General features: G+C 45.7%; 1 protein-coding gene across 1 annotated transcript; it reads right to left on the minus strand.

Moving 5' to 3' along the window:
• Positions 1 to 840: 840 nt before the first annotated feature.
• FOXJ2 (forkhead box J2) lies at positions 841 to 20,685 on the minus strand. The gene is given in 12 exon segments (XM_038576691.1): positions 841 to 3,610; positions 4,768 to 4,866; positions 5,502 to 5,711; positions 6,274 to 6,375; positions 6,741 to 7,142; positions 9,868 to 10,066; positions 10,523 to 10,663; positions 10,848 to 10,916; positions 11,656 to 11,730; positions 13,018 to 13,164; positions 13,166 to 13,365; positions 19,530 to 20,685. Coding segments are annotated over 11 exon segments (1,719 nt in total). The 5' UTR covers positions 13,352 to 13,365; positions 19,530 to 20,685; the 3' UTR covers positions 841 to 3,521.
• Positions 20,686 to 26,353: the final 5,668 nt, after the last annotated feature.

Raw genomic sequence — 26,353 nt, forward strand, 5'->3', positions numbered from 1 at the left:
TAATCTCTAAATATACAGCAAATAAATCTCATAGTGGGTAGCTGGAGGCTTGTTATAATAGCAACTAGCTAGACTCCTGAAAGTCCCAATATATCTCACAAGACCCTGGGTATAAGTTGCAGACTCCTGTATTTAGTGTACAGGATATTTGGGTGAATGGCATAGTTGTAAAGATTCAATAGTTCCATTCCTGGATTCCTTTTGAGAGTTCCATTCCTGGGAAATGTATTCTGAAAAAAATCCTACAATTGGAATTCCCTCTTTTCTTATGAAAAATTCCGGTAAGTACCTGTGAGTATTTACAGGAAATCCCAGACAGAGACCTAACTCCTCCTGAAATTGTAGTATCTTTAAACTTTGAAATATCCCAGAACACAAGCAAAGCGGCTTAGTCCACAACCAAGCTACAAGCAGTGACTGTCTCTCCCAACAATATTTCACCACATTTAATAGCATTTGAAAGAAAAATCAATGTTAAAAGCATGTCTTTTAATTCTCCTTTCCCATCAATCTTACAAAACAATTTCAAGGGATGGCTCAGTGGTTGAGCGTCTGCCTTTGGCTCAGCATGTGATCCCAGTCGTGAGATTGAGTCCTACATGGGGCTCCCTATGGGGAGCCTGCTTCTCCCTCTGTCTCTGCCTCTTACCCTGTATCTCTCATGGATAAATAAATAAAACCTTAAAAAAAAAATTTCAAGATCAACTAATTGAATGTGGAGGTAGGAGGTAGGGAAGGGGTCCAAGGCCAGTTGAAAACATAGGATTCCACTCTTCTCCCTTCCTACCCTGGCAAAAAGAAATTTGAGACCAGCACCAGTAAGATAAAACCATGTAAACGTTCTTCTTCCTTTTCTTTTTTTATTAAGAAAGCATGCAAAACACAACAACAACAACTTGTGAGATCACACACCCCCTTGCCAGCCTGCACCAATGCAAAGCATTATGGGTGGTACAAGGGACTCACCAAACCAGAAACATGGGGGTTGAAGAGAGGAAAGCAAGGATGAGTATATCTATACCAAATAATTGCTCTTCCTGTCCCTCTCCTCCCATTTCTCCCTTATGTCCTCTTATAGGCAGTGAGGTCCTGCAGTTTTGCACACATCACCCAATACAACAACGACTATACTTCGAGCCCAGCCATGCTGGACCAATAAGAAAAAGGAGTATTGTTTCCATTTCGTGGAGGGGAGGGAAAATGGAGGCCCAAAGAGAGTCAGCTTTGTCCTGTGCCATTTAGCCGGGCTGAGTTGAAATGGAAGGAAGCTAAGATCCCAGGAGGCCTGATGGCCCATCTCCAGCCCTAGCCCCAAACTTCAATTACTCCGGCAGCCCACCAGAGTCCTAATGAGACTAGTTTTCAGAAGACACAGTTGAAATCGTAAACAAGGGACATTTACATGTACAATTTTGTCTACCCTTGCAAATCCTGTGCAGATCTGAGTAGAACAGGGGTTGAGAAGAGAGAAGTGATCCTCTGTAAAGAGAGTCTTGGGGAAGACAGACGGGAAGTTGTGTCTAGGAGGCACCTTGACTAGAAGGAATAAAGAAGAGATGCCTAGAACAGACACAGGGCAAAGGCATTTTGCCACCCTCTAAGAGAGATTCTCCTTTCCTCAATGGGAAATATCATGTGATACTTCAACCCCACTGACAGCCCAACAGCGGGGGATTCAAGCCACTCACACCCTCATATCTTACAAAGAACTTCACAGAAATAAAGTGCTCTTTAGTTAACCGCCCTTTCCTGCCCCTCTGCTTCAGCCTTCTTCAACAAACTCTTGCATATAACCCCCTTAAAAAGAAAGGAAGGGGTGGGTGAGGGGAAAAGCAGAAGAGTGGAAAGCCAGATCTCCTGGAAGTCATGGGTAATAAAAGAATATGAACAAAAAGCAGAAATAACAGAGAGAGTGGCCTTGTCCATTCCTTACATGTCATTCTGTAGCTTTCAGAAAGCAAACATTCAGTGAAATAAAAACAGAAGTAAAATTGCTCTTCCCTCTTGCAGCTAATATTCAACAGTTAACATTAAACATACACTAAGTGCTTTGCAGCAGTAACTCATGGCCACTCCTCATTAAAGGAGAGAAGTTTGTTCCTTACCTTTTTCTGGGCGGGGGTCTCTCTTAGCCCTCATAAACTCTCCTCTCTAAATTATTTACTCCCCTCTACCAATTTCCTTTACCCCCTCAGAAGCCTAATGGCAAAAGCTTCAGCCCCAATGATCTGGATTTCAAGAGAAGCATTTGCCTACACAGCTAAATAACTGAAATACTCCCTGCCCATGTGTATACCAACTTCTCTCTCTCTCCTCACCTTCCTATCATCGACACCATAGGTTTGGCTCTGCTACGATCAGTGGGAAAGAGGTTCCCATCTTGCCCTAGGAATATGATGAAACTAAGAGTGTTAATGGCTTGCTTTTCTTTCTTGAGAGTTCTAGAAAATGGGAGAAGAAAATAAAAGGGGAGGAAGAGGTGAGCAAACAACTGAAGGAAGACAAAATACTATTTGCCAAATGAGAAAAGGGGATTGAAGGATAATTTGTAAGTGCAAATATGAGCCACATTTAATTTCCAGAGAAAATTATGTTTAAACATTCAAAAGGGTTAAATTGAAACTATCTCCTAAAAGCTGAACCTCTGCTGTATGGTTGTCCTCAATCCTACCACAGAAGCAGAGTTCTGGCTAAGACCAATCTATCTCCAATAGACTAAGGGGTAGGAATAAGCCAATGGAAGTTTCCAGTAACATATAGAAACTGACCGTTTTATATTCCATCACCCCTCTACAGCACTTGACTCCACCCAACCCAGACTTCTTATTCCACTAGGATTTTATTATCACCCTCCTGCACCACCACCATCACTCTCACCCTAGATGGGAGTGAGGATTGGCAGAGGTAAGAATTGAAGATCTAAAGGGACAAAAAAGAGCTCAGAGGACAAAATTAGCACCATTGAGTAGAACCTGCAAATTCATGGCTATGAAGCAGTGTTTTAGATCCCTTTTACTTGAGAATGTGGCTTCTCTAGTACTGGACTGAACTGACAGGAACAGAAAACAATTTAGGTCCAAAAGGTGAGATCAGCATTGAGCTTCTCAAAGAGAAAGGTCAATCAAGGTTTGAAACCTTTCTCTGTGGCCATGAAGGCCTCACCTTCCAGCCAGATTTTAAATTAGCAAGGGGTGAACATGGTCTGTGGGGGAGGGACAGGAGACTGGGGATAGCATATAACCAATAATAATAATAACAATAATAATAATAATAATAATAATACCATAATAAGAATAATAATAAAAGAATTAGGAAAAACACAAGAAGGAAGAGGAAGAAGGAGGCAGGAAAGAGGGGGTTATCTTCGGCAGCATCTTGCGGTGGCTTCTCTGACAGAGCAAGAAAAAAAGAGGATATATAACTATATACAGCAAGGAGGAAGGGATGGGCTGGGACCGCTCTTGCCCCACTGCCGGACTTCGCCGCCCAGCCCTGGGCTCATGGCCACTTTCCATGATGCCCTAAGTGATCAAGTCCCAGTCGAAGTCATCAGGGATCTCCTCATTGGCGCCAGGAGGTGGAACTGGTGGCCGAGGGACCATATGGTGTGCTGTTGGGAAGAGAAAAAGAAATTAAAAGGAGAGTTATTCTATCCATCTAGATTGGCAATGCTCAGCCCCAAATAAGGGGCTGGTGCCCTTATTTGGCAATGCTCAGCCCCATGAGGAAGGGCTGGTGAAACTATAGTCCTTATCAGCCGAGTTATTTTTGCTGCTAGCCACCACTTCAGTGGTGGAAATAAACCAGAGCAAACATAGGTCACATGGCAATTTAATACTATGCAACCAGTAAGAATTATACTTATGAAGATCATGTAATAATGAAAAAAATACCATATAGAATGTACTATTATATAAAGTCACAGTACAGGAATTTGTAAACATATTAATGTATAAGGAATGCATGAGCCGAGAGTCTGATGTCACCCGAAAAATTGAAAACACTTGTGGTTAGGCAAGATAATAATAGTGATTTTCCAAAATGTATTTAAAAGGGAACGATCTGCTCAATTTATACTCTTTATGGCAAGTTAGGGTCTCCTTCCAACCCTCCCTACCCCCCATCAGAGGTAGTTCAATCCCAGATCCCTGATACGAGGAGTCAGCTGACAGGAAAGCAGACATGGGCACAAAGCAGGTATGTCTGGATGATATGTTCATTGTATCTGCCTGATCATGTCTTCCATCTAGATTCCAAAGCTGGACATAAATGTTCTATATCTTGGGTCTGCATGCATGCTTTTACTTCCTTTTTTTTTTTTAAGATTTTATTTATCCAAATGAGAGAGAGAGAAAGAGAGAGAGAGAGCACGAGCTGGGAGAGGGGCAGAGAGAGAGGAAGAAGTAGGCTCCCCACCGAGCAGGGAGCCCGACTTGGGGCTCAAACTCAGGACCCCAAGATCATGACCTGAGCTGAAGGCAGACCTCAACTGTCTGAGCCACCCAGGCATCCCTGCTTTTACTTCCTTTTATGATCATAGGCACAAGTTTTGCTTAAAGTAAAGCAATCTTCTTTGGTCTCCCATGACATATGCCTCCCTCACAAATGGGCCCACCCTCCAGCCTTAGGGATCATGAAGGCTTACCTACTCCCAGCAGGGGCAAGCAAAAGGGAAGAGAATGCAGGCTCAGAGCCAGAGGAAAGCAAAACAGCTCATCAGGGCAGAGAGGGTTGGGTTGTTGGAGAAACAAGCTCCCCAGCTCTTACCTGGGCGATTGTATGCTGCTGAGTCCTGGGTGGGGATGGGGTACATTGGTGATGGGCCAGGATAGAGGTGGGGGGCTTGTGGGTGCACATAAGAGTTCACTGCCAAAGCAAGATAGGAGTTACTTGAGTAAGCTTCATTCTAGTCAATGAAGTGGGCCCACTATAGAGGGGGAAAGAAGTACTCTGTTTCCCCTTCATATCTGCTCTCTTCCTTGCTCTGTTTGGTTGCTCCAGCAAACACAAAGGCTTTCTGCAGGAGCTGTTGGTCCTCACAGCTTAGGGTAAGAAGGGACCCTAATTGTCCCTGGAACTATAAAATACCAAGGCTATTCAAAGGATGACAAATATAGAAACAGAGATAGAAACACGATCCTTGAATCTCTCTCGTTTCACTGGCTTGAAGATCATGTAACCACAGAGAATCACAACACCACCTGATATGATCCAGGTTGGGGTAGCCGAGACACAAACTTGGAATGGGCACTTTCTCCTCCCTTTTCTTAAGTAATTCTGATCTCCCAAATTAAGGTGTAAAAAGAGAATCATACAGTTTTTCAGTACGGGACTTTACTAATACACTAAACCTTCAGTCAATGTAGTAGACAAACTAGTCCCACTGTTCAGTTTGGGTCACTGCTCATCAGATGATTTTTCTCAACTCTCTTCTGTCCTTTACCTCCCCCTCTCTTTTTGTCATAGTCTCCACCTCCTTGGCAACTTGCTTTGTTCACTACCTTGGTTCATGGCTGGCTCTTGTTTGCCACTGGTAAGGGCACAGGAGTCAGCAATACGGGCAGGGGCTGGTGGCCGGTGGGAGCCCCCTTGTGGGGGCACATGACCAGTCTGAGTGAGGAAGTGGTTGAGAGAGTCACACAGATTGGCAATGTGATGCTGATCGAGGCTCCAGTTCTTCTGCTCTGCCTGCCGCAGACTCTCCATCAGTTCTGCAAACAGAGAAGCAAGAAATGCTACCCTTTGCAGAGGTCCCGAAGCCCCTACGGTATTTACCCCTATCTCACTGATTCCCAACCACATCATGAATCAACGCCACTGACTAGGTTCATTGCCAAAAATAAGTGACATCTCTTAGAGCTCTACATTTTCAAACTCTTCTTCTATTTGCTCCTTACTAAATTCTTATTATAATTTCCATCTCCACCAGTAAAGAAAACAAAATTTCAAAGTGAGCAAATGAATTAGCCAGTAAATGGTGACAAAACTACAAAATAGTGGTCCAGGTTTCTGAATTCCTGAGAGCCTTCCCTCTCTAAGGACAGAACTAGCCAAGATAAAACATGGTCATATTTTTAGTGCATTAAGGCAAAATTATGAAATTTGAAAATAACATTGGCATCATCCACGTTGGGAAATATGGAGGGGAAACAATGGAATCCTCCATCCCCACACTTCATTTAACCACTCCCTTCTGCTTTGCTGGTTTCTACTAGGCTTTCAACTCACAACATGCTCCTCTTCCCTCTGGAAGAGGTTCCTCTCATTACTCACCTGAGAACTGTGACTGCTCAATGCTGGACCAGTTGAGCCGATTCACCATCTTAAAGCTTTCCTTTAAGGAGTCGATATTGGAGCACCAGTCAGGAGGAAAGGCTGTAAAGAGGAGAGGAAAATGGATAATAAGCACTCCGAGTATGCAAGGTTATCAATTATGTTACCAAGATAATCTTAAAATCTCTCTCCCTGGAGATCAAGAACTAGTAAAGCTATCAGATGCTTAGGGGATAGGCAACCTAGCTCACAGGCAGGAGAATATGTAAAGCAATCACAGGTGGTCAAAGAAGTCTGTAACATGGAGCTCTAAGTAGCAACATCTGCTCACTCAGAGATGCTGTGCTGGGGGATCGAGGCTAGAGACCCACTGTCAGCTTCCTAACCAACTGCATCTCCAGGCCACAGTCAGAAGAAGGGGGGCAGTTGGCCCTCCTCTCAGATCTCCCTGCACCCTCCTCACTCACCAAAGCCAGTACTGTTCATAGGAGCCTGGCCTTGTGCCTGTTGCTGTGGTGGCGGCGGTGGCTGCTGGGCAGGGTGGGGGTGGGGATGGTGCTGATGTGGGTGGTAGCCTCCGTGCTGCAGTGGGGGTGGATGCATGGTCATCACAGAGGGAGGCCCGTAGCCTTCAGCCCCCGCCGGCTTCCCACCTGGTGGGGTACAACCATCTGGGCTTGGGGTGTGCAATGGAGGAGCACCCCCTACAGCTGAAGGGCCCTGGGCTGGTGCCTGCTGTGGCTGCGGCTGTGACTGTTGGGGTGGTGGCTGTGGTGGTTGCTGCTGCTGCTGCTGAGGTGGCGGCGGCTGCTGCTGGTACATGTAGTAGTTGTTAGAGGGTGGCATGTCCCCCAGGAGAGACGAGAAGCCTACAGGGTAGGAGGAGATAGCCAAGTGAATTGGGCAATGCATTTTTCTTTTCTTTTTTTTTTTTCCAAAGATTCATTTACTTATTTGAGAAAGAGAGAGCATATGTGAACAGGGGGAGGGGCAGGGGGAGAGAGAGAATCTCAAGCAGATTCTCCACTGAGCTCAGAGCTCAATCCCAAGACCCTGAGATCATGACCTGAACCTAAATCAAGAGTTAGACTCTCAACAGAGTGAGCTGCCCAGGCACCCCAATGCATTTTTCACTAAACAAGATTTCCACGATTGAGATGGGAGGCCTTGGGCAGAAACCCCAGACTTCCAAGGGTAAGGCTATTCTAGGAAGGCAACGGTCCTCTTGGCTTCCTCTGCCACCCACCATTCTCCCACCTCTAATAACAGAAGGAGTGCCTTGATAGTGCGGCAACTGCTAAAATGTTAGCAAAAAGGTCAGCCTGCACCTTTTTATGCTATTCCTCAGGGATCTGGGGGTAGGGCTGGAATCAAAGTGTCAAAATAAGTCAGATATCAGGTGAAGTTTAGAAAGTAAATTACAAATAAAACAAAGCCATTGGGCACCTGCTCTCTATTCTTCTTTACTGTGTCTACACTCTTCTTGGATTCACTACCAACAAATGGAGTTGGATGAAGTGTAGAGCAAGGATAGATGAAGTTCTCACACATGTTGGGCAGGGGAGAACTAGAAACTGAGACCAGGTAGGGGCTTTCGGCCACAATTAAACTTGAGTAAATACTTGGCAGTCCTCATTCAATCTAATTTTTCACTTTGTTTATGAGAGCCCCTTCCTACTCCCCACTCCTGATCAACCAATCATCTGGCCTGCACTCATTCCTCAAGCAAAGGCTATAATCTTAGACCATAACGCTAGATCTAAATCCCCCAGGATCTAAGAAAAGAAATCTGGGATGCCTGAGTGGCTCAGTGGTGGAGCATCTGCCTTTGGCTCAAGGCGTGATCCCGGGGTCCTGGGATCGAGTCCCACATCAGGCTCCCCGCGAAGGACCTGCTTCTCCCTCTGCCTGTGTCTCTGCCTCTCTCTCTGTGTCTATCATGAATAAATAAAAATCTTTACAAAAATAATTAATAAGTAAATAAATAAAAGAAGAAATCCACGGCAATTAATATACATTTCCGAAAGGTGGCTTCCAACCATTTTCAATCATCTCATTCATCTCCTGTGGCCTGTACAAGGTGACTGTAGGAACAAGAAGCTCTGATGCCTGACCTGAAGTCTTGACCCCTACCTCTGATTTCTTTAAAACCAGAAACAAACAAGAATCACAGAGGGCTGGACCAGATGATCTCTCAAGGAGACTTCCCAATAGGAACTTTAGATTACTCTTACATGGTAATTTGGGAAATTTGAGTATGGACAAGATATTAAGGAAGTATTATCAACTCTATTAAGAGTAATAATGGCAGTGGATAACCAAGTCTTCATCATTAAGACTGCACACTGAAATAGTATCCATAGGTGAGATGACATGTCTAGGAATTGCCTTAAATTACTCCAATTAAAAAAAAAAAAAGCTGGGTGGTAAATGAGCTGAAAAAATATTGGTACCTGTTAAAATTGGGCCATTTTAAAAGCTGGAAATCCAAGAGTTTATTACACTGTTTTCTCTATTTTTGCATCTGTTTGAGATTTTTCCTAATAAAAATCCACATGGGGTGCCTGGGTGAGTTAGTTGGTTGAGGGTCTGACTCTTTTTTTTTTTTTTTTTTTTTTTTTAATTTTTATTTATTTATGATAGTCACCCAGAGAGAGGAGAGAGGCTGAGACACAGGCAGAGGGAGAAGCAGGCTCCATGCACCGGGAGCCCGACGTGGGATTCGATCCCGGGTCTCCAGGATCGCGCCCTGGGCCAAAGGCAGGCGCCAAACCGCTGCGCCACCCAGGGATCCCGAGGGTCTGACTCTTGATTTCGGCTCAGGTCATGATCTCACGAACTCAGGTGGTGTGATCAGGCCCAGAGTTGGGCTCCACCTTGGCACAGAGTCTTTTTAAAGACTAATTCTGTCCCTCCCTCTCTGCACACCTCTCTCTCTCTCTCTCTCTCTCTCTCTCTCTCAAATAAATAATCTTTTTAAAAAAAACAACATAAATAGGGGCACCTGGGTGGCTTAGCCAGTTGGGCATCCGCCTCCAGCTCAGGTCATGATCCTGGGGTCCTGGGATCAAGCCCTACATCAGGCTTGCCTGCTTCTCCTTCTTCTCCCTGCTTCCTGTTCTCCTTCACTATTTCTCTCTCTCTCTCTCTCTCCTTCTCTCCATCTCTCTCTCTCTCTCAAATAAATAAATAAAATCTTTTTTAAAAATCAGTATAAATATAAATATACTAAAGAATTAATTTGTCTCACAGTGAAACAGATTCTGAGGGAAAGGAAACCACTGCTGTCCCCTGGTGGCCATCCTGTAAACGACCTGCTTGCAGCCATAAAGTCACTGCCCTTAGTTTTAGAAGAGGAATCCCTCCAACTCACTTTCTGAAGCTAATAACCCAGCCTGCCTCTTGAAACAGCTGTCCTTCAGAGCTAAGCCAGAAGAGTGTGACTCCAAACATTTTTGGTTTCTGAGATGGTTCCCCTGACCAGTGATCAACCTCTCCTTGTATGAAAAATAAGACAGAAGGGAGAGAAGAGAATGTTATCACCCATTCAGGAGTATAAGGACGTTCATGGCCTCATCCCAACTGCAGGCTCACCATGCTGAGAGGAGGAAGAGGATTTCTCCAGCATGGATTTGTAGAGGTTGCGAAAGGACCAGCTTAGATCCTGAAAATTGATCTCTGAGTAGGAGAATTTGAAGTCGTGGTTGGTGTTATAGAGGGGAGGAGGACCCTCAGCACTTTCTCGGCCTGGAGCCCCTGCTCCTACTGCTCCACCATCCACAGATCCTGTGCCCTGCAGAAAGGAGGGAGTAAGAAAGACTTGATCCATGTATTACGATAAGGACCCAAACATCCCCTTAATGGTCACCAAGCTCTCTGGCTTGTCTTTAGCCTCTCCTAACTTTTCAATGAATAAATACCCTGTCCCTTCCTATCTCCTTTATTCCTATCATGATGTACCTCAAGCCTTTTTCCTAGGCTCTGTCCATCTTCCTTTCTCATAACCTTTTTGGTTCCTCTTCTCTTCTCACCACTTTTCTTGCCCCTGATCTTTCCCAAAGTTCTGTTACATATCCTCTCTCTCTCTCTCTGTCTCCCTCTTCTGCTTTCCCCTTCTTTCCCAATTTCTTTGCCTTATACGTCACAGATACTCAATACATCATTTTGAACTGGCAAATATAGGAATCTGTTCAGCCACCCACTCACCTACCCATCCATCCCCGTGTACCCTGAAATCTCTACTTCTTACCTGGCTGTAGCTGGTGATAGATGTGGGGCTCTGAAGTGACATCTGAGGATTCCCCTCAGAAGGCAGTGAGGCTTCTCCACTCCCTGGTACACCTCCCCGTGGGCTTTTGCTTGCCTCCTGTTCTGGTGAGTCTTGGGATAGCTGAGGGTTATAAAAGAACAGAAATCTAGAAGCAGAAGCTAAACATCCTTCCGAGATCGATGGTTTCAACTCTGCTGGTATTCATCCTTTGCCCCAAACATAGGAAAGGACTGAATATACAGAAAAGGATGTAGAAGGATCAGCTGTCTCAGCAATGGCATCTCCCCATGAGGTGCAGACTTACATCATCATCTGGAGGATGTCTTCTCTTTCGGGAGATGTCAGGGCAGGTGTCGATTGTCCAATATGAGCCCTGGAAAGAGAACCATCCCCAGAGAAAACAAAATCAGTATACATGGAAATTTCCACCTTTGGAAAAGTAGATATTTGGGAGAATTTCCACACACACACACAAAAAAATAAGTTATATTAAGAAAAGTAACTGGAGAATCACAGAGAATCCTGAGGGTACTGGCTATTTTTGAGGAGTACATTTGTCCTAAAAGCTCAATGAATAAGTCAAAGGTATGTGATCCGAACACAGGCCTCGATTGTTCTGGAGGAGTAAAATGATGGTATTTAGTTCAAAGAGCTGGAAATGCCCAGACACAACCCTCCCCTTCTGTGTGATCTTAGGCAATGCTCTCCTGAACTCCAGCATCCACATTGATCAAATGAAGACATTGATTTATCTTTTTCCTTTTGAAGATAAAAGTGATGGGCTTTTGTATAGAAAAGTTCCTACAAAGATTAGTAAGTCTACCTTTCACATCTAGAAAGAGTGCCACACATAAGAAAGGGGGCATTAAAGTCAACTTTACCATAAATAATTCTATTTAAAAAAAAGATTTCACAATCTTTTTTCTTAGTCACCTGTGCTCGTGGGGGCTCACAAACACGATAGCCACACTCTTCCTTTAAGAAAAAAAATAAAGCTGCTTCTCTAATTAACATTATTTCCTCTTCTGGGTAATTAAAACAGCCACAGGACTCTAGGCTGTCAACTACTCTCCTTCCTGCTCCTCCTTTCAATGCTTACAGGAGCGTCTCACCTTCCCAGGGTCATCCCGAGGTCTGGGTACCTTCCGGAAACACTTGTTGAGAGAAAGGTTGTGCCGAATCGAATTCTAGGGAAGCAGAGAAGCCAGTTAGCTTTGAGCATTGTGTAAAGCAGAAAGTTTTCCAGTAGGACACAGAGGGACAGACACAAAAGGATGTAACATACGTAATAAAGTTCCGGTATCTGGCAAACTTAGTACCTCTTAATTATACTGATGGAGGAACTTACCTAGCAGATAGTGAGAGCAAGGAGATCAGAAAATGCAGAAATTTAATCAATGGGAGGTAATGCCTATAAATTTAAGTACCAGGTGCTTCTGGTATATATATATAAAACTACATAATCTTTCTGGTTATATAGTTTTTCAATCTTTCACCCAACTGACAACAGGTATATAAACACCTCAAAATCACATCTGCCCAGTTTCTTAATTCATTCTGCCTCCAGTAAAAGAATAATACTTTAAAACTGTTTATATAAATAAAAACAAAATATAAATTAGGAACAAAACAAAGGCACAAGTTCACTTTTGTTTTCTCCACAGCCCACAGAATGCTGCATTTGGAGGAAAGAAAGAATGTTGCATATGTGTGTTGAGTGAGGCTGGGGGTTGTGGTAGCTAGCAGGGACACACTCATGAAGGAAAAGCTGAATGCTTTCAATAGACTCCAGATCATTATCTGGTTTGTATGTCAACTAGTGATTTACAGAGCAAAAGAACTACATTAAATCCCCATTCCTACTCAACAACTGGCAAATGAGTTACTGTTCCAAAAGATGAAGAACATCAGTCTTTCTTTGCATGGAAGAGGAGTTTTCTTCTTCCTCTATTGCCAGCCAAACAACTTATCCTGTTACTACTTGCTTGGTGAATAGGCTGTTGGTGAAAGACCTAATCATCATCATCAGTAGTAGTAGTAGTAGTAGTAGTAGTAGTATACAAATTTCAAAAGATGAGGACTATGTGCAACAAAGCTTTGGAAATCTGATGAGACTCCTACCTCTAGGTAGGAAGAAGCAATGCCATGCCTTGCACAGTGACTTGAACATAGTAGAGTGGCAATAAGTATTTGTGAAATGAATGAATCTCCTTTTTGAGGACTCAGAAGGTAAGAGGGTATGATGAGCAACAGCATCCTGCCATCCTCATAACTACACTTAGTGGCTCGATATCACTGGAGTTTCCCTGATATACCTTATGAAAGTTGTTCAACTCTGAAAAAGAGTAGGGGATGGGAGATATAAGATTTTAAGTTCACACATCTCTGAAACAGGTCAGAGTGGACTGGACCAGGTTATAGGAAGAAACAAAAGTAGAGAAAAAGATTGTCGCAAGTTATAGAAGCCATCCCACCTTCCAACCAATGCCAGCATTCTTGTAATAGGGGAAGTTATCACAGATCCAGCGGTAAATCTCACTGAGGGTCATCTTTTTGGCGGGAGAGGAATTGATGGCATAGGTGATGAGGGTGGCATAGCTGTATCGTGGCTTGCCATCCTGGATGCACTGCTGCGTCGTCTTTACTCAGGGTGGCATTCGGATCTGTGGGTGAGCCTGGGGGACACTTGCGGCTGCCACCTGGAGGCCCAGCCTGGGAGGCACTCCCAAGCTTCTCAATGGTAGCTCGAAGGGTCAGCTGGGGGAGCCAGTCTATGGAGGTGAGGCTACTCTCTAGGTCAGAAGCCATGGTACTTCTGGGTTCTACAGAGGAGAGAACAAAGAGGAGAGGAAAATAGAATAGATGAGTGTTTTATCTGGTTACTAGCACCAAGTAATATTCAAATCTTAGTTCTTTAAGGGAAGTAGAGTTTCTTCCCTCTATAATTCCCATGGGAGACTGTCACAGGACAGTCCTCAACCAAGGGTCCCCAAAGCTCCCAAGCAATATACCACCAATCACCTACCAGATGACAGACTGGTACTTACCCTGTATCTTAATGTAGAACATAGCCAACAGGACTCTCCCTTCATTCAGGACTAAAAGAGAACCCACCAGTTGTGCTATTCCCTCAATTCTCCTTACTTAAACCCCTACAACACAATATCTTAAACTATATCATATTTTTTTGAAAACTTAATAGACCATATAAAATCAGCCAAAGTCTACTCTCCAATTATGTGATGCTTGTTTTATTTACATACGACATCCACAGATAGCACAAGTGAACATGTAAAGAAAAACAGAGTAAACACAAGTATACACCAACGAAGCACACACCAACACTTTTAAAGATGTTTCGTATTAGATAGATTTGAGCACTCACCCTTTTTAATCCCATATATATGCACATGAGGCATATGAGATTTATCCCAAGCAGGAATTATATATGACAATCAGCAAAGGACAGATGCAAGACACACACATACACAGTGGCCCCCATACCCAGAGATCAGTTAGGTATACAATGTACATTACCAGCAAAGCACAAAGTCACACACAGATGTAACACATCCTGAGCACAGCTGCCCACACCTTTAAAGCTACCCCTGGTATGCTCCCGCCCACAGACACCAACACCAGGAAGAAGTCATGGGCAAGGACCTCCCACCTCTGAGCCCGCTGGGCTTCACTGAGCCGGGGGGAGACACCCAGCTGTGTGCACACCGGTAACAATCAGATAGCCTGGCTAAAAATAGCCACTCTGGGGCTAAGAGCTGGCTCCCCTTCTCCCGCCCCCCTCCTCTCTCCTTCCTTCCCAGCCAGGCACGCAGGCTTGCTGCACCTCCATGCAGACTCCTGGTGCTGCCAAACCGCCCACGCCTGATGTTTGCACACCCTGCCGCCACCCACACAGCCTGGGCGCTCTTGCTGGCAGAGAGGTGCAGCTAGAATGAAATCTTGTGGGGCGGGAGGGGGGGGGGAGGAGAACGCCGGGTGCTGCTTTCTGCTATTGCAGGGTCTCGGAAGGCTGGCAGGAAGCGCTTGGTAGCCAACTGGCGCTCCCCGAGTGCCCATGCCAGCCACCCGCCCTGAGCACTCCCTGCTTGACAGGTTTGTGCCTGCACAGGCCTGGAGAGGCCGGCCAGTATTTCTTTCCCATATCCCTGTTGACAGTCCCACCAGGGCTTTTCTCAGGAGGAGCCGGGGGTAGCTGGCCCTGTACAGAAACACATCATGTCTGTAATGTCTAAATCCGCACCTGGATGATATGCACAAGTGTTAGGACTCCACACGAATCTACACACTCCAGAGTCAGAAGCTCAAGCCCAGGTATGACTGTCTCCCCCTGTGTTCTGACTCCAACACATCTCACAGGCTGTCAGCTCACTCCGTCTCCCGTGGCAGTGACTCTCCTCCCCTTGAGACTGACCCTCTCTCCTAAGGATCAGCATTCTCACTCATGTCCCTGTCCCCCAAGGTCCCCACCCACACAATCTCTGCATGTAGGCACATGCACCCTGCGCCGGGCTCCTCACCAGCAACACACCCACTCCACAAAGCTGAAGGAAACACCTCAGTGCCTCAGGGGCCTGAACAGCATGAGACCCAACTGAAACCGAAGAACTGCCTGACAGGAGAAAGGGGTGAAAAAAAAAAAGCTATGTTTATAAATAGCATCATGAAGGGATTTCTCCTTCATCCTTAGCTTCTTTCCCCACCACCATCCTTTCCAGCCCACCACCACCATTTTGCCTTAAAATCATGGAAACTCTTGGACACTAATAGGGACATTTAATCATTCCAGGAAGGTTCAGACCTCCTAGCACATTACTAAGTCAAAACACCACAGCATCCAGGGTAAAGCAGGGCGCTTGGGGCAATCATTGGTCCTGCAGGTAGGTAATCACAGCCGAACAGTAATGTGACAATAAGCAAGTGACCAGAGTTCTCCTGGGTCCTCCCCAAAAGGGGAGGTCTGTAAAGAATTTCCTAGTATCTCCTGCTAGGAATCCCTAGGAAACCTCATCTTAAGAACACAGAAGCCTTCCGCAGACCCTTCATTTGAAAGTCTCTCAACACTGGACAAGGGACATGATAATACATTTCAAGCAGTTTACAGAACCCATTTGGCACATGCCAATCACTCTGAACTGCGGAAGGGGAAGCGCTCAGCCTTTGCTGATTGTTCTCTGATCTTCCCTAGCCTTACACCAGCACCAGGTTAGGAGAGGTTAAATTTAACCTTTCTCCAGCACTCTCTCAGTCAGCCCTCCAGATACTGCCTGGCACTCAAAATATATCCTAATCTGGGATGCCTGAGTGGCTCAGCGGTTGAGTGTCTGCCTTCAGCTCAGGTCATGATCCCGGGGTCCTGGGATCGAGTCCCACTTCAGGCTTCTTGCAGGAACCCAGCTTCTCCTTCTACCTATGTCTCTTCCTCTCTCTCTCTGTGTCTCTCTCATGAATAAAGATAACCTTTAAACACATATATTTAAATATCCTAATATATACATAATATATATTATATATAATAATATATTATAATATATATCCAAATATATTAGGATATATATATCCTAACATACATATCCTAATAATATATATATTATATATATATATCCTAATATATATATATCCTAATATATATATATATCCTAATCTGACCAGATTCTTGTAAGAAGCTTGCAGTAAAAGGTCCTTCTGATCTTTTGGCACCATGCTCCCTTTACCCATCCCACTTCCTCACCCCCATCACTTCCCCATTCTTGAAGGGCAGCCCAGTGCACAGAACCTTAGAGATGAGGTCCCTCAGTTCTATTCCCAACCTTGACACTGACTCACTCAATGTCCCTAACCATCTGGTGCTCCCTGAAGTCCTGATGCCTCAGTTTCCCCCTCCAATAAAAGGGATGAAGTCATAAACACTGCCAAAGCTTCATCCTTGGAGGGAAGTGAATGAAGCTTAATGAGCTCGTGGCTGCTTCACATTCCATGCTCCCCAAAATAATGGCACGAGGCTAATGTGCAGGGCTATTATTAGAAAGGCAAACAAGAGATACTTCCATTTCTCAGTCCAACCAACCTAGTTACCCAGACCTCTCTCTCCAGGTGGGCCTCATGCCACTGGGCTTGGGCAGAACCTAAGTCAGGCTACATTCTTCTCTGCGTGCTGGAAGACTGAAAGGAAATACCCATAGAAACTGGGAAAGGCAGCCAAAGGGCAGGCTCCATCACATCCACAGGACGTCTAATTAAGACTACAGTACTGGGAGAAAGGTGGAGAAAAAGAGAAAGACATTCTGATGGAGTGGATTAGTGACCCTAGATGAGATGTGTAAGATCCAAAATAATAGGTAAAGTTTTCTTCCCACTTTATCCAAAAGGCCAGGAATTGTTCTCTGGATGGTGCCAAGGTCAGGTACTCCGGAATGATAACTTCCTGCTCTGGACGGAATGCCAAAACTAATAGAGCAGTGGTTAAGTTTACCACATCACCAATTACCAGTCAGGCTGCCTGGGTTTCAATCCTGGTTCCATTATGTCCTGGCTGTGCAAGCTTGGGCAAGTTACTTAACCTCTCTGTGTTGTTTCTTCATCTATAAAATAGAGATGATAACTGTACCTGCATAGGGTTGTTGTGAGGATTGCCTCAAATTAATATTTTAAGGCATTTAGCAAGTGTTATGTAAGTATAACTATTATTATTATTTTGAATGGGGGAAAAAAGAGAATATTAGAAAATAGAAAGCAGACCATAGAGGTAAGAATGCAAGCAGCAAACCTGCAATGATTCACATTACCAAACCTGCACTGAGTTTGCAATAGCTTTCAGGATGCCAGAATCTAAAACTTTTACTTTGGAGATAGTATCACCCCACTACTAACCAATGCCAGGACTAAGTAAAGTCCAAATATGAAGGAACAAGGGGATATCACCTCTTATTTTTCAGCAGGGACCAAGTCTAGTCATAAGACATGATCTGGAAAACAGCACTCTCTAAATCATAGTTAATCCAACCCAACAGCCATCTGCTTCCAACAGACACCGCAGAGGCAAGGAGAATTAGGGAAACTCCGTCCCTAATTCAGGGCCAGTTACACTGTGTGGTGGTGGTACACCTGGAGCTGTTGTGATACAGTTCACTCTGAGCCACTCAACAAGTTGCATTCCAGCATCTGGGAAAGCATTTTGGGAGAAATAGGTTGCTATTACACCAGAGTCGGCTCTTTTCACAAAGCAGGGGAGGGAGTTCTTGAGTTAAGAGCCAAGGATCCTCATGGTTTTGAGACCAGAGATATCAGAAATTAAACTCTCCTGCTGGCTCTAGAAGAAGTGACCCCAGCATGACACTGAGCTGCCCTGCCATATGAAATGACTTTCGCCCAACCATTCGCGAGGGTTCCCGCTGGCCACGGCAGGCCAAGCCTCTCCTCCAAGCAGGGAGCCTTACCAGCACCCTCTCCAGGTCCTTGAACAGAGGCACCGGCTTCTAGAGGCCTACCAGAAACATAGGATTCTGGGTAATTGGAGGCTTGGTCTGAAAAACACATGACTATCTCCACACACGTACCCACTCAAAACAGAGCCACATTCACCTGAATTAGGAAACACAGGCACACCATGTAGAGAATGCGCAGCACAGCTATACAAACCTAGATGATAACCCTGTCTCATATACCACCACATAAGGTGGTTTCCAGGACCAAGTGGCTGTATGTAGGGACTTAGGCAGCCCATTATGGCCCAGATGCAGAAAGAAGAAACATAAAAACCCACTTAGGATGAAGTGTTGCACTTGGTTTTGCTATAGGTGCACATAGAAAATGAGAGATGTACTAAAGGCAAAGCAGGAAAGCGGGCGCCCAGCTAGTGATCCCAGGCTGCAAGACACACTGCTAAACACGTAGCCCGGTGTCAGCTAGAAGGAGGTCCTGGCACCTTTTTCCTGCCTTTTCTGACAATGCTGGGCTTTGGTGATTCCTGCTCGTATCTCATGAAAGAAACTTAAATAAAAGATTCCAGGGACACACAACTGAACAAGAAATGGGAAGGGAAAAGATGAAACTATTAGGTGGTTTCTGAAAGAAAATTCATCACAGGTCAAATCTCCCTGGTGATCAACTTTTTTAGACGAAAGACTGGAAGGAGACTGAGCAGCAACACCCCTCTCTTCCTAGCCAGGATCTGCTTTTTTCTGATGAAATGGCGGTGAGGACGGGAGCTGTGGACAGGAGCTGTGTAGGGCACAAGGACAGGCGTACAGGGCCAGCATTATGGAAGAATTTCGACCCAGGAGTTGGTGTTCCCCTACACCCTTTCTTCCTGCCTTGGGATATTTAGGATTTTCATTTTCCCTCTGGATTTTATTGATAGAGGCATGCTTCCATCCGGAATGAGTATGCCGCAAGAGGAGGTCTCCTGGTGTCTGAGGAAGGGTGAGTGGGGACAGACTGACTTTCTTGTCCAGGAGATGGTAATCACAGTGGGTTGGAGAGAACAGCTCTGGTAGACAGACATTAAGCTGACGGAGTCTTACAAGGTAAGAACAGGTAATATCAGTGGAAGCCATAGCCAAGTCTAGGCCATGAAATGCCACGATGACTTTAGTGAAGTAAAAAAGCCCAACAATGGGGGGCAGTATGGGATCCTGGTTGGGAAGTATCCATCATTATTACACAGTATGGATGGAGTTCTGAAAATGCAGGTGTTTGCTGATATTCCTCTGACCTCAGCATGGAAACATACCCGTCCCTAGGGACCTCAAATGAATCCCATCCATCTAGCCACCGAACACTAGGAAACCCATTTCTCAGAGCCTCTGCAACAAGATAGAAGTTTGAATCCAGGAGCTTCTTCAGAACACATTCCCCAGAAGAGTCTCTTTTTCCTTCCCCAGTGATGAAACCCAAGAGCCACCATCTCAGCCCCTCCTACACCCACTGGTACCTAAAGAGGACAGAGAAGGTGAAAGAAAGCACTAACCTGTCTCCAAGGTTCCCCCAGTAAAAGGAGGGAACCACCTGGTACTGGAGTTTGGGGTTGGAGGGACTCCCCTCTTCAAAGGCAGATGAAGGGTCTCATCCTCAGTGGCTCTTCCTGTACTTGGCTGAACATCCCAAACTGGGGTGGGGAACCGGGTCCCCTGAGGATGAGGAGCGGAGGGAGGAGGAGGAGGAGGAGGAGGAGGAGGAGGAGGAGGAGGAGGAGGTGGAGGAGAAGGAGGTCCTACCTGGGGAAGGTGGCACACCCCCCACACCCTGCCAGTTACCCTGGGGAGGAGGGGAGGAGCCTCTCCCAACCAGGAGTTGTCTCCTCCCCCTTGGGGGAGTCCCCCTCCCCCCCAAACTGGATCTTTCGGGAGTGGAGGGCTCTTTCTGTGTGCTGGAGATCTGAGCGGAGGGGCTCTGCCCTGTTCCACTGTCTAGGTACAAGGAAGTTGAGAGGAGAGTTCTTCCCCTCTCCTGAGAGGCCGAAAGCCGACTCCTCTTCTTTTCCCTCGAGTGTCCTCCGCTCCTGGATGTGAGGACTCGTCTCCCCTGTGAGTACTGGATAGGATGGAGGGCGCCTACTCCAGAGGCATTTCCTCCTTTCTCTGAGCCTCAAAAGTCCTGAACTGCGGCGAGTGTGCGTTTGGAGGGGCGGAGGCACGCTGGGCGGTCTCGCTCGGTCGGCTTCCTTTAGCAGGATCGCCCCGTCCACTCCGGGAGGTCGGTCCCCCGGGCCAGGAGGGGGGTGTTCCTCGCCCCTAGGGGAGACGAGACGCTCCTCGACAGGGGTCTCTTCGGTCCCTCGCCCGAGTGGAAAGGGTCTCCGCTCCTGCGCGGAGGGAGGCTGCTCGCGTCCCCGCTCCCGCCTCCGCTCCGGGGGCGCCCCCGAGGGTGGGGTTCTCCGACGCCCCGCTCTCCGCGAGCTGGCCTGGGTAGCAGGGTCCGGGAGGCCGCGGCTCCCGACTCGGGTCCCCGGCTACCGTGGCGGCAGCGCCTCGTCTAGTCCCGTCCCGTCCGGTCCGCTCCGCTCGGCGCGCGAGGCCCCCGGCGCTGCCACCCCTCGGGCTCCGGCCGGTCCGGGCTCCCGGGGAGCCAGAAGGCGGACGGACGGTGGCGGGGCTCGGCTCGGGCTCGGGCTCGGCTCGGCTCCGCTGCAGGCCCCGGCTCCTCCCCGGCCTCCGCGCCGCGCTTCGCGCCCCTCCCCCTCCCCCGCCCGCCCGGCCGCCGCCGCGGCCGCCGCCGCCGCCTCCCCGCGCGGGTTAAGGAGGAGCCGGCGGCGCCGGGAGAGCCGCGGGGCCCGCAGCCCGGGGACGCGCCGCCGCTCGGGCCGCTGCAGCCGCGCGGCCGCTGGACCCCGAGCGCTCCCGGGCGGCGCGGGACGGCAGCCCCCTGCGCTCGCGATCGGGGCAGTGCACCCCCCGCCCCCCCCCCCCCCCCCCCGCCTCCAGGGCACGCCCGACACTGTCAGCCGCAGTTTTACACGCGCCTTGCGGCGTGTTCTACACGCTACAGACCCGAGGCGCTCTCCCCGGAATGTCTCTGATGGCCTTCCCGGTCCCCGGAGATGCTGTGTCAAGGGTGATGGCGTTGGGTCGGGGTCAGCCGGTTACCCTGACATCATCCTGGAGTTCAGCAAACGCCTGGGCGTGTAAAGAGATAAAGGAGCATGCAACGGAGAGAACTGCAGACCAAACTGTATAAACTTGAGCAAGGCCCCTGGTCTATGGAACCTTAGCGAAGAGGGGACCTCGAGACTCGCCCTGAGTACCCACGAGGGCTGGTGCAGAGACCTCATGAGATGACTGATGTGAACATGCTTTTTAAACTGTACGGTATACAGAGGTTGCAAAACATGGTTTCTCATTGACGGGCTTGTAACCCGTCTTATCCTGGATGTCACCCAGTATGGCATGTTCTCTGCCCTTTACAGAAAACCCCCCACCCAGAGACTGAAAAGGCCACCAGGGAGCCCACCTCTACTTTTCCTCCTCCAGTCACATGATTCCTCTGGAAATCCTTATATACTTCATCCTCTGACCTATTAAACTGTTATCATTCTACTTTCCATCATATAAAATAATATGAAGGCAAAAATGTCATCCACGAAATATTCAAATTCCTCCAAAAAGACTAAATATTCAAGATTACAGCTTGATTGACTACATTATACATCAAGATGGTAAAGTCTTTTATCTTCTGGCTAAATGTATGATAGTTTAAGTTATACATATGTAAAATTACTTTATAATTACAGTGTGCCCAGGCATTGAGCTAAGAACTCTGCCTGTATTATCATATTTAATTCTTCCAGTGATCCCATAAGGTACTACTATTATAATACCTATTTTACAGATGAGAAAACTGATTTAGAGATTATGACTGTGTCTAAATTCACATGATTAGCAAGTAGTAAAGTCAGGACTGAAACTAACAAATCCAAATAACTACAAAGACCCAACTCTTAACTTCTATTTCATTGCCCTGAACTGTCAGAATCAAAAACCACCCTTAAACTTATTGTAATAGAGATGTATGGGGACAGATGGTAGTGACATTTGTGATTGAATATAGCATAGTGGATACATGTGTCCAATCACTAGGTTGTGTACCTGAAACTGATGTAGCATTGTGTGTCAACTATACTCAAAAGAGAAATTAGATAACATTTCCTCTACATAAATAGAAAGCCGAAAGGTCAATTGGTTGGTTGTGATATATATATATATAAGGAAAAAAAAATCCTTAAACTTAAAGGAAGTAAAACCCAATTGGGCCTTTTCTTTCTCCCCACCCTTACTATATCCAGATTTAAAGCTGTATTTCCCTTTTGAACATTAACTTGTTCTCCCATACACAGATAATTTGTTATCAAATGCTTCTTGCCAAGTGTTAGATGTTCTGTTATGTTTCATTTGTCAATCATTTTCGACATTTTCTATGTATTGTCAAATTTGGGGAACACGGGTAGAGAGGTAATACTAAAAATGGGAAAGCTTGGGAAGAATTAGACTCTCTTTTCCTAGAAATTTAGAAAAATTGAAAGCTCATGAAATTATTTGATATATGCAAGGTATTTGTTGCATTATTTATACCGGTAGAAAATGAGAAAATTTGCTTAAATAACCATAATAGGGTAACCATTAAATGGTACATATAATGGTATAATAGATAATTTTCTTTTTGTGTCTTCTTACCAGTTAGACATTTTTCAGTGGGCCTGAATTATTTTAAATAACCATTTTTTCATTTATCTGAATATATTCTAGTAAGAAAATCATATTTAAAAGTTTGTATAATACAATCTATAGTTGCTTTTTAAATATATACTTATGTATATGTACATATTTGAGTATACACACACACACAGGGGTATACATCAAAGATGTGAGCTTGAAGATTATTTACCTCATTTTCTACTATATCTATAATTAGTGTTCATATGGGTTTTGCTTATGTAATTTTTAAACTAAAACAAACAAACTGATTAATAAGCCTGTGTTTGTTTTGTTTTTGCTCTAAAACGGGGGAAGCACTTGCATTCATCCTCCGTATACCTTGCATTAAGGAGGGTGAGATGGAGCAGAATAAAAATATAGTCACTGAGGTGCACCTGTCTGGCTTAGTCATTAGAGCATGCTGCTCTTGAGCTTGAGGTCATGAGTTTGAGCCCCATATTGGGTATAGAGCTCACAAAAAAACTACATATATTTGTGTGTGTGTGTGTGTGTGTGTGTGTATGTATTATATGTATGTATGTATATAGTGTGTGTGCGTGTGTATATATATATAAAGTTGATGATAATATGCCACGATACTGTTCTGGAAGGATTTATTAAAGACTTCTGTATTGTATGAAACTCAGTGGATAAGATTTGTGTATCCAAATCCCAGCTGTGGTGCTCAATAACTGTGAGAACTTAAATTACTTAACTGTTCTGTTTCCTCATCAGTAAAATGGGGATGATAATAGTACCTACTTTACAGTGTTGTGGAAAGACTATGTGACTTTATGCATGGAATACATCTAGATAAGTGCACGGAGAAGAACTTGCAGCTTGAAAGAGGCTTAAAAATCACACCAAACAAATGCAATGTATATGGATTAAGAGATATATCCATCAAATACAATATATAGACATTGCACATTGCAGCGGGGGTGTGGGGGGGTCCTGATTTGAACAAAGCAACTGGAAAAATATTATGAAGCAGTCGGTACAGTTTCAATCTTAACTCTGCTGATATCAAAGAATTATTGTTAGATGTGTTAATAGTTATTATTGTTATTATTTAAGGATCTTTATCTTTTAAAAATGCATATTGCAGTATTTAATCATGAATTGCCTGAAATTTCCTTCAAAGTAAGCAAGGGATGGGGAGAGAGGTATAGATGATAAAAGATTGACCAAGTGTTGCTTATTACAATATGTTTTGTTTTGTTTTTGAAATACTAGTCTCCCGGCACCTGGCTGGCTGAATCAGTAGAACATACGACTCTTGATTTCAGGGTGGTGAGTTCGAGCCCCATCTTGGGTGTAGAGATGCTTAAAAGCAAAATCTTTTAAAAATAAATAGAGAAGGTGATAGGACATGAGAGACTCCTAACTCTGGGAAACAAACAAGGGGTAGTGGAAGGGGAGGTGGGTGGGGGGTGGGGGTGACTGGGTGATGGGCACTGAGCGGGGCACTTGATGGGATGAGCACTGGGTGTTACACTATATGTTGGCAAATCGAACTTCAATTAAAAAATATACATGGGCAGCCTGGGTGGCTCAACAGTTTGGTGCCTGCCTTCAGCCCAGGGCGTGATCCTGGAGACCTCCCTGCATGGAGCCTGCTTCTCCCTCAGTGTCTCTGCCTCAATCTGTGTCTCTCATGAATAAATAAATAAAATAATAAATAAATAAATAAATAAGCAAACAAACTATTCTCTCTACATTTGTATGTGTTTGAAATCTTACAAAATAGTTTTTTAAGGGACTCCTGGCTGGCTCACTGGGCTCATAGAGCATGTGACTCGATCTTGGGATCCTGAACTAAAGCCCCACGTTGAGGGTAGAGCTTTAAAAAAAAAAAAAAAAAGTTTTTAAAACACACTGTTTAAAAAAATGCTAGAACATAGTAAGGATTATGTGTTTACTATTATGATATACTTTGTATTTATAATAACTGTATTATCCTATGTTTGCTTACACTTTTCAGATTATAATATTTTAATTTACACTATGTCTCTTAGTACTGACACTAAACCTAGGAAGTAGGTATTATTATTCCCCATTTTACAAATGAGAAGACTTAACTAGAGCCAAGACTGCAAATCTGTGCAATCTACCACCTACACTCTTCGTTTTTCGGGGGGGGGGGGGGGGGGGGGGGAACCTGCTGGTAAAAGGTTTGGGAAATAACCGACAGCCACTAAGCACAGATTCTTGCTTCCCTTCATGGCTGCCGTCAGATTTAGTGGGTAGGGAATAAACGAGCATACAAACGATTCATTTGGAAATATTTATTAGACCAAATCTGAGCTCTCTGCACATCAGTAGAAATTCTAGCTGGTACTTTAAAGGGTAATCTAGGGATAATAGAAGACAACAGAGGAGATCAGATCATGATGGAAAAATTCTCTCCATGGTACGTATTTCCTTTCCATAACTTTATTATCTTAAGTTTTCTACGCTAACTTTATATCCTCTCCCTAACCTGTCTGTTCTAAAACCAAGACTAGAACTAAGGTTAGCGGAGTAGAGGTAAACTGCGAAAGGAGGTTGGAAGGCGGGAGGACGTCACCTCCCAGTTGTGAGGCCCAGCCTCCCCGCAGCTCCGTTCCACCTTAAGAAGCCGTAGCCGCTCCCTGCGCGGAGCAGGCACTGAGCTCCTCCCACTCCCGTGTCAGCTCCGACCCGGGAACGTGGGGAAGGGGGAGAGACGCACTGAATGGAAAGATCCGCGCTTGGGGCCGCAAGGGTCTGTCCTTCCCCTACGCTCCCCGCGCGAGAGGAACGTGTAAAGCACCTGCTGTTGGGTTTGGTCCTTTTCGCCACGATTCAGAATGGGGGCGTGCCCATCCGAAATTGGAGGCGGGGGAGGGGGAGGGATATGTGTGGGGTGGGGTGGGGCCCATGTTGGGGTGGGGTCGGAGAGATCGCAGCTGGGGCGTTGGCGATCTACCGTGTGCCTTGACTGTTGGTCGAAAACCGTAAGTTCACTAAATCCGGACGCACCTCTTCAAACCATTTCCAAAAGAGGGGGCGAGTTTTCCATTCTCCGCCCCAATGGCCCCTCTTCGTTTTAATTGATTGGGCTTAAGGTAGGCTGGGCCCAAGGAGGCTTGTTGATTGGCTACGTGAGTCATCCATCAGGATGACGCAAGCGAGGGGGGTGGCTATTGGGCGGAGGAAGTGAAGGTTATTTTGGTACCTCCTACCGCAACTGCTGATTGGCTGAGGTTTGCGGTGAGGTAAAACGAGCCGTAAAAATGCCCACTAAGGGAAAGGGCCTATTGGCCGATCTCGGCGGAACGAGGTCTAGGGTGGGACTGGGAAGAGCCAGCTGGACTCGGTTATTGTACTGAAGGACCAAATTGATTAAAACCCGGAAATGAGTTTAGAAGGCAACTGGAGGAAAGAGGGAAATCCGCGGCACCTTGGTCACCCTCCACAAGGTCATTTCCTGCCTAGGATCAATGATTTCCTGTTTACCCGACCAAGTCGGCGTGTGCCCGGGCTTTCTGGAATACACACGCTCATTGCATTTCTATGAGCCTTTGGTCCCCGGCTTCCCGTTCACTTAAGTTACGTAGAAGAATGAGACGGAGGAAAGGGA

The sequence above is a fragment of the Canis lupus genome, chromosome 27 (genome assembly GCF_011100685.1).
Source record: "Canis lupus familiaris isolate Mischka breed German Shepherd chromosome 27, alternate assembly UU_Cfam_GSD_1.0, whole genome shotgun sequence".
NCBI lineage: Eukaryota > Metazoa > Chordata > Mammalia > Carnivora > Canidae > Canis > Canis lupus.